At 41.1% G+C, this 12,137-nt stretch overlaps 1 protein-coding gene across 1 annotated transcript in view; it reads right to left on the reverse strand.

Annotated features, from left to right (window-relative positions):
* SYNPO (synaptopodin) overlaps positions 1-12,137 on the reverse strand; it is a 94,782-nt gene that overhangs the window by 59,835 nt on the left and 22,810 nt on the right. Inside the window, exon 2 of the mRNA XM_042448907.1 lies at positions 9,836-10,724. Coding sequence (XP_042304841.1) covers positions 9,836-10,295 — 460 coding nt within the window. The 5' untranslated portion in view covers positions 10,296-10,724. The remainder of the gene's footprint in view (positions 1-9,835; positions 10,725-12,137) is intronic.

A 12,137-nucleotide genomic window follows, 5' to 3' on the forward strand; every position in this document is an offset into this window, starting at 1 on the left:
ATTCTCCAGTAGTTCGCTCTGGCTGGAGGAGGATTCTCTTATCATTCTCTAGGGACAAGCAAGTCTTCTTCCATTATTCTCTATGGGCAAGGATTTTCCAATGGTTCACTATCAGCAAGTATTCTCTTATTTTTCTTCTTGTTGTTGTTATCCACCTTCCAGTCAGTCTTGACCCATGGTGACCCTCTGGGTGAGACCTCTCCAAGACTACTTAGGCTCCATTGCTCTGTTCAGGTCCTGCAAATTCATACCCATGGCCTCCTCAATAGAGTCCCTCCATCTAGCCTGTGGCCTTCCTCTCTTTCTGCTTCCCTCCACCTTTTCTAGCATTATTGATTTTTCTTGTGAGTCATGTCTCCTCATGATGCGGCCAAAGTACAGCAGCCTCAGGAGTTTATCAAACGGGAGGAATGTCTCTTAAATTCAAATGAAAAGAAAGCAGGGCCAGAACACATTCACTTAAAGTCACTAGTTTCACACAATTACGTGAATACACATTGCATTCAAACTGACTCCCCATTGCCCCAGAATAGCATGCCATTGACCAAATTTGCGTGTGGCAGTCTATCACGCAATAACGTGAAACCCCACGATTGCGTTCAGATTGCCATCAGATTGTACTTCCAATTCCCCTTGTCTGATAAACTCCTACGTCTTGACTTCCAGAGAGATTTCTGGTTTGATCTGCTCCACGGCCCATTTGTTTGACTTCTTGGCTGTCCATAGTAACCTCAGCACTCTTCTCCAGCACCACATCTCAAAGGACTTAATTCTCTTCCTATCCACTTTCTTAACTGTCCAGCTCTGACATCCATACATGGTAACAGGGAATACAATGCTTGTGTGATTCTAACTTTCATGCTCTGTTGTATGTCTTTACATTTTAGGATATTTCCTAGTTCTCTCATAGCTGCCCTCCCCATTCTTAGTTTTCTTAGGATTTCTTGACTGCAGTCCCCATTCTGATCAGTGTTTGATCCCAAGTATGATTCTCTATGAGCAGCCATTCCTCCAGTGGTTCTCTATGGGCAAGTACTGTTGGCCAGGTGGAAAAGGGAGGAGACTTGCTTTCCTGCCTGGCAGCAGAGCCACCAGAACTGGAAGGCAGCCCTTTCCCATCAACATGTTGGGAAAAAACTCCACCCTTTGAGGTGTCACCTAGTGCGGTCTGTACTCTTCACCCCTGACACCCCTGAGGGTACAGCACAGCAAACTTAGAATTCCCCAGCAAAGAGCCCTAGCATTGTCGTTCAAAGGAGTGGACTAGATGAATTCACTCTCCATTAGAGAATTCTAACTCCCTTAGCAATCTACAAATCCCAAAATTCCTTAGGCTGGAGTCCTGACAGGAAAAGCGGTAGCAAACTGTTACCACTGTGTAGTTCAAATACCACATTCACACAATCTGGCAGTAAGTCACTCACTCTGCCACTGTAGTAGAAAGCACCTAAAGGGGAACATTGATATTACGTGTAAGTAAAATATCTGTCATTCATAACCTCTGCTAGCAGACAGAGGGACGTTCCTCCGTCTGACTGGCTGCTACTGGAAATTGACCTTCCACCCAAGGTAGCTATCCAGTGTGTATGATGAATGGGAAACGGCAGTCTTACAAGCCAAAAACAGCCTCTATGGAAAGTTAAAAAGACACATCGCAGTTCTAGTGGGTAAGTGTGAACACGGCCCGTTTTTAGACATTTCAAGGAACCAACCGCTCCTCTTGTATACCAAACTTTAGTTCTAGCTTGAGGGCAGCAGTTTAAATGGTGGTGGTCATGGACACTTCATATCTGAGGAGGAAATGGAGGAACCTTTCCAAAGTGAGACACTTTACATGACGTATGTATGAAATTTTAGCTTTCTCTGATTATTTTGGGATATGCCTGTCAAGATTATTTTTTGAGAGAGTGATATAAGCGTAACCCACTTTTAAGCAATCTGGACATCTTGTACTGTTTATGTATCACATTACATTTTTTATCAGAGCTGTCCTGCCAGTTTTAATGTTTTCATGAGTGAGGCAAGGCTACCTGACCTATATTCAAGACAGTACGTTGTGATACCAAGTATTTTCCAAATGTACATAGCTCCATCATTGCCTGCATTCATCTGCCTATTTTATTCACTGTATTCTGTCCCTTATTTCAGCCTCTTCCAATCTGGCACGTTTTGGACTACAATACTTATTACCTGCAACATAGCCTGTGCTGCCTGAGACAAGAATTGTAATTCAACAACTGCATGCACCTTGCCTTCTGTTTCCCATTCTGCACATCTCCCCCATCAGTGAGATACATGCAAAGAGACAAGTCAAGCTGAATGGGATGCCTGCCCATTACCACAGCCTGGTGCACCCCATTCACCAGGTCCAGTTTTATAACCTCCCATGGCAACTGGGCACCTGGACCTTTGAAAGGGATCTGCCTCTCTTAGATGTATTCTCCAATTTCTATTTATATATAACACTGAGTGTCTAATCTTCATCTTGCTTCCTCAGAATACAATAAACAGTCCTTAAATAGTATAAGTAATTTGACTGCCTTGCATTCCACTTGTCTGATATTTAAGCTTTCTAGGGGGTATGGAAGTACTCTACTAATTCCCCCATAGGTAATGGAGGTTATGTCTGATGGAGTAATTTCTGAAATCAAATATTTGTCAATGATTGTGGCTCCAATCTAACAGCCCTGTACTTATCCATGTTGTCTCCCAGTCTACCTTCTTAAATTATCACTTTCTATACTTCTGTGTCACTGTAGAGATCTTAGGTTCCATCTACAATGCAGAATTAATGCAGTTTGACACTGCTTTAACTACCATGGCTCAATGCTATGGAATTCTTGGATTTGTAGTTTTGTAAGATATTTGGCCTTCTGTCAGTGAGCTTTCTGGTGCCATAATAAACTGCAAATCCCAGCATTTAATAGGGTGGAGCCATGACAATTAAAGTGCTGTTAAACTGCATTAACTTTGCAGTGTGACAGCAGCCTTAGCCCCTCCCCCCATTTCAAGGTGATCTTTTTCTATTTCATTGCCACCACTTCATCCTTTCTTTTCTGTGTTAGAATTGCCGAATCATAGAGTTGGAAGACATCACAAGAGCCATTTATCCAAACCCCTGGTGTGCAGGAATATACAATCAAAGCACCCCAACAAATGGCCATCCAGCTTCTGCTTAAAAAACCTCCAAAGAAGGAGACTCTACCCCTCGCTGAGGCAATATATTCCACTGTCAAACAGCTCTTACCATCAAGAAGTTCTTCCTAATGTTTAGGTGGAATCTCTTCTCTTGTAGTTTGCATCCATTACTCTGTATCTTAGTATCTGGATCAGCAGAAAACAAGCTTGCTCCAGCCTCAGTATAACATCCCTCCAAATATTTAAATATGGCTATCATGTCACTTCCTCTTCCCCAGGCTAAACATATCAAGCTCCCTTAGCTGCTCCTCATAGAACATGGTTTTCAGACCTTTCACCACTCTGATTGTCCACTTATGGACACACTCCAGCTTGTCAATATCCCTCTTGAATTGTGGACACAGTATTCCAGATGAGGTCTGACCAAAGCAGAATAGAGTGGTACTATTACTTCCTTCAGTCTAGACACTACACTCCTATTGACACATCCTAGGATCTTATTGGCTTTTTTAGCTGCTGCATCACACTGGTGACTCATGTTCAGCTTGTACTTAGACTCCCACATCCCTTTCACATGTACTGTTGTCAAGCCAGGTGTCCCCCATCTGATATCTGAGCCATTCATATTTTTTTCTACCTAAGTGTAGTACCTTACATTTCTCCCTGTTGAAATTTGTTTTGTTAGGTTTGGCCCATCTGTTGAATTCTGATCCTGTCCTCTAGGGTATTAGCTACCCGTCCTAATTTGGTGTCATCTGTAAATTTGAAAAACAGGCCCTCTATTCCATCATCCAAGAGTTACTGATGAAAATGTTGACTAGTACTTGGCCTACAACAGAACCCTGTGGCACCCCACTGGTCACTTCTCTCCAGGATGAAGAGAAGCCATTGCTGAGCACCCTTTGGCTTTGGTCTGTGAAACATCTAGAGATGTTTGCCCATTTTCTGGTCATATCGCATAGCTCATCCAAATGATCATGAACTGCTCTATGCTGGTCTTCTTTTTGCTATCTCTTTCTTCCTAGATTAGACAAGGCCAACCTTACCATTAGGCATAGTAAGGAATCTCCATCATATTGCTGCTGCTCCTGGGCCACACAGATAGCAGATGTGTGTGGCCCAGGAGCAGCAGCAATATGATGGAGATCAGACCTAGGTGTGCACCATGTGGCCCATCCTGACCTCCTACCAGCCTGCTACTGCCAGATGTGATGTATAACACTGTCCCATCAGCAGCGATGAAGTTAAATGGAATTGCTTGTCAGTATCTGTACATGAAATGGGAAGGTACCACCATCTTGTCCTTTGCCCTGAGTGCAGCTATCACAGAACTCTGAAAAGTTCATTTTTGGACTACAACTCCCAGAATCTCCAGCCAGCATGGCCACTTGAGTTGCAATCTAAAATGAATAATTACCAAGCTCTGTCGTGCTCCTATGCATTACCAATGTGCATGGGTAAAATTGATCCTCAGAGCTACTTACATCATTTCATCCTACCAACACATTGACCCATTGTAGAATAAGGCCCCCCATTTTACACATGGAATTTGCAAATGTGAGAGAAGTACATCATGCTCAGAGGGCTGTCAAATGCAAACATTTTAGACAAAGCACTCTCATACTTGCAGCTGTTGTCTGAACTAGTCCTTTTCAACAACCAATTTCAAAGCACACTTCCAGTGACCACTGATGAAACAGTGATCCCATCCATGAACTCATCCTTAATATGTAATAGGCAATGATGTGTCCTTGATCCTTTAGATTATAAATGGCTCTGTTGGTCAGGGGATCATGAGAATTGCAGTACAATTTTTTCATGCTCTAAAATTAATTATATGAATATCAAATATAGGAGGAGGGGGGAAACAACCCCTTAAATGCAAAATAAGCTATTGTACATATGTTATATATTTTTAGACATGCATTTCAAAATGAATGAGTTCTGTTTCAGCATGCAGACATCTCTAGCCACTGGTCAGTTTGGAGAAGCTGTGTGACACAGTTTATCATTAACCATGTTGGCAGTGCAAACCATATATTTCTGGCAGGGCATTGCATCACATATATCTCATTTCTGCATTGGTCATTTGGCATAGTAAAGAAGCCACTGCTGTTTGACTTTCATTTTTAAAAGATCCACTGCCAATTTTTGTTATTTAACTTAGAAAAACAGACCACAAATGTAGCTTTTCTGCCAGTCTGGACTCTTAAATCTTTAAGACTTAAAGTAACTCAACAATTTCAGAAAGGGTTGGTTTGTTCCATTCACTCAAACATCAAGCAAAAGAATAATAGAGCCCTGTTTGTAATACTGCCAAAACATTTTCAGAAGTGGAATATGCGAGTGGGTTTAAGGCTGTGGTCTAGAACACAGACTTATGACTGGCAATCCCCTTTCCTAGATCACAAGACCTCTCTCCTCTCCATTCCTCTGTGCATTTGGCAAAACAGGTTGCTCTTCTGAAATGATTGTTCAAAGTTTCATTTTTTGGTGGCTAGAGTATTGATGGTTGGCTAGCTACGAGATTCTGGGAGTTGTTACCCCTCAAAGTAACCTTTTCAACCCATGCATTTTGGTGCTCTATTAGTAAAATATTCATAAAACAAATTCTATTGGTAAAACAATAGTAAAACAGGTTCTATAAGTGTTAGTCTATACATAAAACAAGACAACTTTTAAATCATTTTTATCTCATTCACATCCAGAAACAACTGCAGCCTCCTATTAATATTATGCTAATAGTATTCCTTAACTATTAACACATTCAGCCTTCTGGGGATTGAGGTAGCATAGGCAAATAAATCTATATGTAAAATTCTCTTCTTGAGAAGTCCTGCATTCACTGGATGGCTTGAGGAAAGAATTGCTATTTCAGGCCATTACAGAACTTTTTGTTATCTTCTCCTCTCCTCCAAAAACATGGAGGAAGAGGAGGGAAAAACATCAGGAAATATAAGATATGGCTTATATCTGGCAAATGACAAGGAGGTGCTGGAATACATTGTAATGCCAGTAATAATTATGCAGTACTCCAGCAACAAATTTGCTTCATTTGTCAGCTATGCAAGTATCGAATTGCAAATTACAGACTCTGAGAAGGCGCCATTGAAAATGGCATCCTTGGGCCATTCTTTTCCGACTCTCAATTTGTAGGACACCTTGCTCGACATTGTGATGTCAACATGTTGAATGTTTCCTACTTTTACTTTATAACACTGGCTTCATCTGGGAAAGAGGCAAGCATACACAATAGGAAGATACCACAATATGAGGGTAATCCATCCTACATGTTATTCACGCAAGAACATCACACAGACATGGCATTTTGCAGAATTAGGATTATGACTTTTAAGAAGAATAGTGATATGCTGAAGCCATCCATAATTTAACTAGGGCCCAGTTAAGTTGGATCAATTTCAAATGGTTTCAATGTGTCACTATAGTCATTTTTTTAGAAAATCATTCCCCAAGTTTTGTATTGTAGATTTCAGCTCCACATAAGTTATTGGTACAAAATGCCAGATCACACGCAACTTTTTTTCCAGCTCTCTGTATCACCAACAACTGTTTCTGTGAATAGCCACCATTAATAATTTAATTACCACTGTCTGTACTTTATGCCTCACATTTCCCACTGACTTCACTGTATGCAATCCATCTGCCCTCTCCCTGGCAACCAAATGTACCTGTTACTCAGGACTATGATACATGGATTGAAGAAAGCAGACTTCAGCACACAAAATTCATTGCTGTTTAAGGGCCCCCAAGGTTCATTGTTCTTTGGATATTTATTTATAAAGCTGCTTTGGGGATTCCATAATTATGGTTGTTTGCAGAGCCTTACAGGAGGCAGCAAGGATTCAAGATGGCAACCTTAAAATTAGCTTTGAAGTTCTTTTCTCAGTAATAGGTTTTGAGACTTCCCAGGTCTCATCAGGTGTTTTCTTTTCTTTGATAACATAATTGCTTATCCCTTTGTATGTATTTATTTATGCTGCTGTTGTTATTTTAATTTGTACCTGTTTGAGAGCCAGTGTAGTGTGGTGGTTTGAGCACTGGACTATGACTGTGGAAACCAGGGTTTGAATCCCTACTTGGCAGTGAAAACCCACTAGGTGACCTTGGGTGAGTCACACTCTCTCAGCCTCAGTGAAAGTCAAAGGCAAAACCTCCTTTGAACAAATCTTTCCAAGAAAACCCCATGAGAAATTTGTCTTAGGTTTGTCATAAGTCAAAAATGACTTGAAAGCACGTAACAACAACAACCACCTGATTTTTTAAGATTTGTCATTTGCTTTGAGAAATAAGGCAGGATATTCACTAAATAAATAATGACCTCTGTGCATCATCATCTAGTTTCACATGTGCATGTTCATTCCTTGAAGACCACAATGTCCATCTTGGCTGTATGGACAGATCATTATAGATATAATATAAATGTTTCATTCTCGCAGAGAAAATACTTTTCATTGGGAGTTGATGGTGCATACATACATTCACTCTGCCAACAGTCTTCAAATATACAGTGTAGAGAAATGACAGATGTGCATGTGTGAATAAATATTCTATGCAATGACAATGGCTCCCAAAATTTCCTCACTTAGAATTTTTCCAGATGCCTTGTCAGGACCAAATCTATTACTGAGCCTTCTTGTTAAGTTAGCCTAGTAAATCCCAGTCAAAACAAAAGACTGACTCTCTTTCTTCCCCCTCTCTTATACACACAGACACACACATGCTAAAAGGAAGATAAACAGATCCATGATTTCCATTATATTTGACATTACTTCTAGCAAATCCACTATCCTTGGAAACTCAGTATGATAGTAGCTAAACAAGCAATTACTTGCCTTAACTTCAAGAGATATTGTAGAGAAAAGGGAGTATTTTTACAAATGTCTTGGAGTTTATAGTGTGGTAAGAACACCCAAATTACAAAGAGCAGTGATGAAGAGCCTCACAATGAGTCAGTGTTGCTAAAAAAAGCCCAAACTATACTCAGCTTACACGTGGAGATCCCTTTAATGGAGTTTTTGAGACTTACTGGGTGATCGATCCTTGCACTCTGATTCAGTGGAACTCCTACTGAATCTAATGGGATTTACAGTATTTCCCAAGTACATTCCTATACATTTGAGAACCAGTGTGGTATAGTGTTTAAGCATTGGACTATGACTCAGGACAGCAGGGTTCAAATCCTGCTGGGTGACCTTGGGCAAGTCACACTCTTTCAGCCTCAGAGGAAGACAATGGCAACCCCCTTCTGAAGAAACCTGTAATTAAAATCCTATGATAGGTTCACTTTAGGGTTGCCAAAAGTCAGAAGCAATTTGAAGGCATGTACTACAACAACAACAACAACAATGTACATTCTTGCTTAGGCATTTGCTTGGACGACACAGAAGTAAGAATAGGGCTCTGTACTTTAGCCCCAGCCCCAATATCTGTGTCCCTGCTGCAGTGGTAAGTGTTGGGTCCCATGCCAATGGGGCAGTGAATACACTCTGGGTTTTAGTCCAAACTTCAAAGGAGCTAACCAGGGTGCTGAACCTATTGGGGGATATGTCTCAGCACCTTGGGTAACTCCTTACCTTGGATAAACACAGAAAGCAGCTTCGCCACCCTACTGAGCCGTCATCTGCCAGAGCCATTACTAGCTGGTGCCTTAAAGGAGCCTTAAAGGAGCCTTGGTGGTGCAATGGTTAAATGCCAGTACTGCAGCCATAAGGTTATGAGTTTGATCCCAGGGCTCCAAAACTGACTCAACCTTCCATCCACTCATGGGTCAATAAAATGAGTACCCAGCTTGTTGGGGGCAATTGGCTTACAGGCTGTAAACCACTTAGAGAGTGCTTAGTTCACTATGAAACAATATAGAAATGTAAATGTTATTGTGGAGTTGAAGGCTTTCATGGCCGGCATCCATAGTTATTTGTGAGTTTTTCTGCCTATGTGGCCATGTTCTATAAATGTTATTGCTATTGCTATTGCTGCTGCTTAAACCTTTTTATTTTCAGTGGAAGTCTGAAAGGCCTTCATGAATATAAGGTTGGATGTGGCTGGATTCCTCAACATCAGAGACAGACAATTGATAGCCTTCCAGATGTTGCTACGCCGTAGCTTCTTTCTTACCCTCACTCTTGGCTGTGCTAGCTTAAAGTTGATAGGAATTGCCATCTAATAACATCTGGAGAAAGCCACAGGTACCCACTTTTTAAAGCATAATCAAGAACAATATTTGTACGGTGTACAAGGATACTAAATACTTTCAGCCAAATGGGACAAAGATTACTTTTCAACTCTTCAGCCCAAATGTGTTGCAGCCAGTGAAGGTAACAACATTGGGAGCTGTGCACACCAGAGCAAAACATGTAGTTGTTCACCTGAATGGAGCTTGTATAAGCAGAGCTAAATCATGTTATGTCAAATATACAGCATGCAGTTTAGACTCTTTTTCTTCACTCTCACAAAGAAATCTGTACGCCCATGATCTCTATCATCAAATCAGAGCAGGGGCTATTTAAGCCTGCCTTATAGCTGCCACCCCCAGACACCTTCTGCACCCACAATGGAAATAAAAGGAGAGAAATGGAAGGGGAAAACTTCCATGAGCAATGACTGGTTGTTTAACTTTTCTTTTTCTTCACACTCTCTTATTGACAAGACAGTGAAATGGAAACAGGATCTCACTTACTTGCTTTCCTGGGCTCACCAACAGGAGAAATAAGAACTCGTTTCACTTTCACCACCTTCCATTCTTGACCTTGGTCACCTGGTTTGCTAAACCCAGAATGGAGCAAGCTGGAAGCAGGCCGTGGAGAGTTTCTTGTCACAGGGCCCCCGTCTCCTGATGTCAACCCAATGTTGTCTCTGTGGAGGGGTAGTGGCAGGTCTCTCTTGGCCTTCCAGGATTTCTCTCCCAGGGATTCATTCATTTCTTTCTCTTTATGATCTGCAGGGTGATTTGTTCCAATTTGCAGATAGCTGGGATGGCTTGCTTTCTCCTTTTCTTGCAGACTTCCCAAGCAGTTGTAGACCTCTACAGAGTCAGCCATGGGCTTCTTAAAGATGTGTGGATTTTGAGTTGCTTTGCTATTTCCAGCAGAGTTGGACTGAGATGGGAGACAAGGTTGCAGTAAGGTGCCATGTAGCATTTTGAAACTCCCTTCTTCACACTTCCTGGGTGAGGTTCAGTGTTTTATGGATCACGAGTAAAGATTGGCTTTTGGTTCAAGCACAGGACAAAGAAAACACTCATATGATTTTGAATGTTTCGTTCGTTCATCCAGGAAAAAGGGTGGGTAATAAAGTCTAGTGCTTTAGTGCACTAATCCTTTCTCCATCTTGACCAGTAAGATCTTGAAAGCAGGCATAGAAAAATACAGTCCCAAGTGTGGGTGTTGCATTTCCTTTTTTTCCAGGCGCAATTGCAGACTTTTAGCTATGAGTTATTCTCCATTAAACAGACTTCATTCTCTTCTATTTCTCTGAATTCTCCAGTTGTTCAGGATGAACAAAATGGAGCATCTTACGGGGTTTTCCTTGTTACCTTCATGTATGAAGTGGCTTCAGAGCAAACAAATCTAATAAAAAAGGAATGCACAGAAACAGAAATATAATGGAACATAAAATATTAATGTAATATTTCTTTCCTCTCTTTTGGCACAACTTACTCACATGGATAAATATCCTTCAAGATTTTAAGCAAAAAAGGATTATGTTGACAGGTGGCTCAGCACCTATGGAAAACCATTTTGTTCACCCATGACATGCCTTGTTATCTTTGCCAGTCTCCTATACCCCCTGCTGTACAAATACCTGCACAATAAAAAGCTGGTTCGGAATCTGATGAACCTCCAGAACAGTATAGGATATATTGTACTACAGGATGGCAATAAAGAGGGCAACTGTTGAAAATGGGTGCCCCATCTCACATGAGCAGATGCGATTTCTACTAATGCAAAGGCACCATTGGATTCAGTCTACTGGGCTAGGTCCAAAATATGTCATGCTTTAGTCAATGCCAAGTCATGGCTAACTTGTCTCACTAGTCTCTGTGGAACTAAAGCATGACTAATTAAGTTGGCTTCCAACTTATTAATTGAAAACTTAAATCTGTATATCCCTGTTTCTTTTAGAACCACTTACAAGTTGGTTTAGATGGAACCTGATGGTTATGTAGCTCAGAATCATATTTAGGACTGGGAAATCCCAGAAAAGTATGGCATTATTTCCATCGTTTCCCCATCACCAGACACTTTCAATCTAGCAGCTATTTCTTATTCACAGCACTTGGATGAAAGCTTTAGATCAGGACTGAGCAACTGTACAGAGATTGAGTCCCACCCCCACCCCAATTTGGGCAGATTTGGAGGCATTTGGCGAGGCTGTAATGGGCAGGGGAAGTAAACTGCCATATCAGTGCATTAAAAATAAATTGAGTTTGGGGACATTGTAGGGCCATACTCACAAGGATCACATACAGCCCAAAGCTGCACTTTGCATGCCTCTAAAGCAGGGGCTTTAGATTTTGGTGTGAAAAACTTCCTTAAAATGTAGAATGAAATTCCAAAGTTAACACACATGCTATCTGTACAATTATTCTATTTTAAGCCTTAAGATATGTGTGCGCCTTCAGGTTGCCTGTCAACTTCGGGTTGCCTGTCAACATAGGGTTTTCTTAGGCAATGAATACTTGGAGGTGGTTTGCCATTGTCTTCCTATAAAATATAGCCTACAGAACCTGGTATTCCTTGAGCATTCCTTATCTGTCAATGCAAGGAAGAACAGAAAATTACCTTCTTACACCTCTTTCTCAGGGTTAAACTAGACAACCCACTTAGCATGTTTTTAGAAAGTTGTGAAAGACACCGGTTTTTCATAGCACACCTATTTCATCACCAACACATCTTACATTTAGTGTGCCTTGATTTGTGACTGGCCCTGAGGAGGTAAACATAAGCTTAATTTGCAAGTCTGATTGCTGATGCATGCAT

This window comes from Sceloporus undulatus, chromosome 2 (assembly GCF_019175285.1).
Source record: "Sceloporus undulatus isolate JIND9_A2432 ecotype Alabama chromosome 2, SceUnd_v1.1, whole genome shotgun sequence".
Lineage (NCBI taxonomy): Eukaryota > Metazoa > Chordata > Lepidosauria > Squamata > Phrynosomatidae > Sceloporus > Sceloporus undulatus.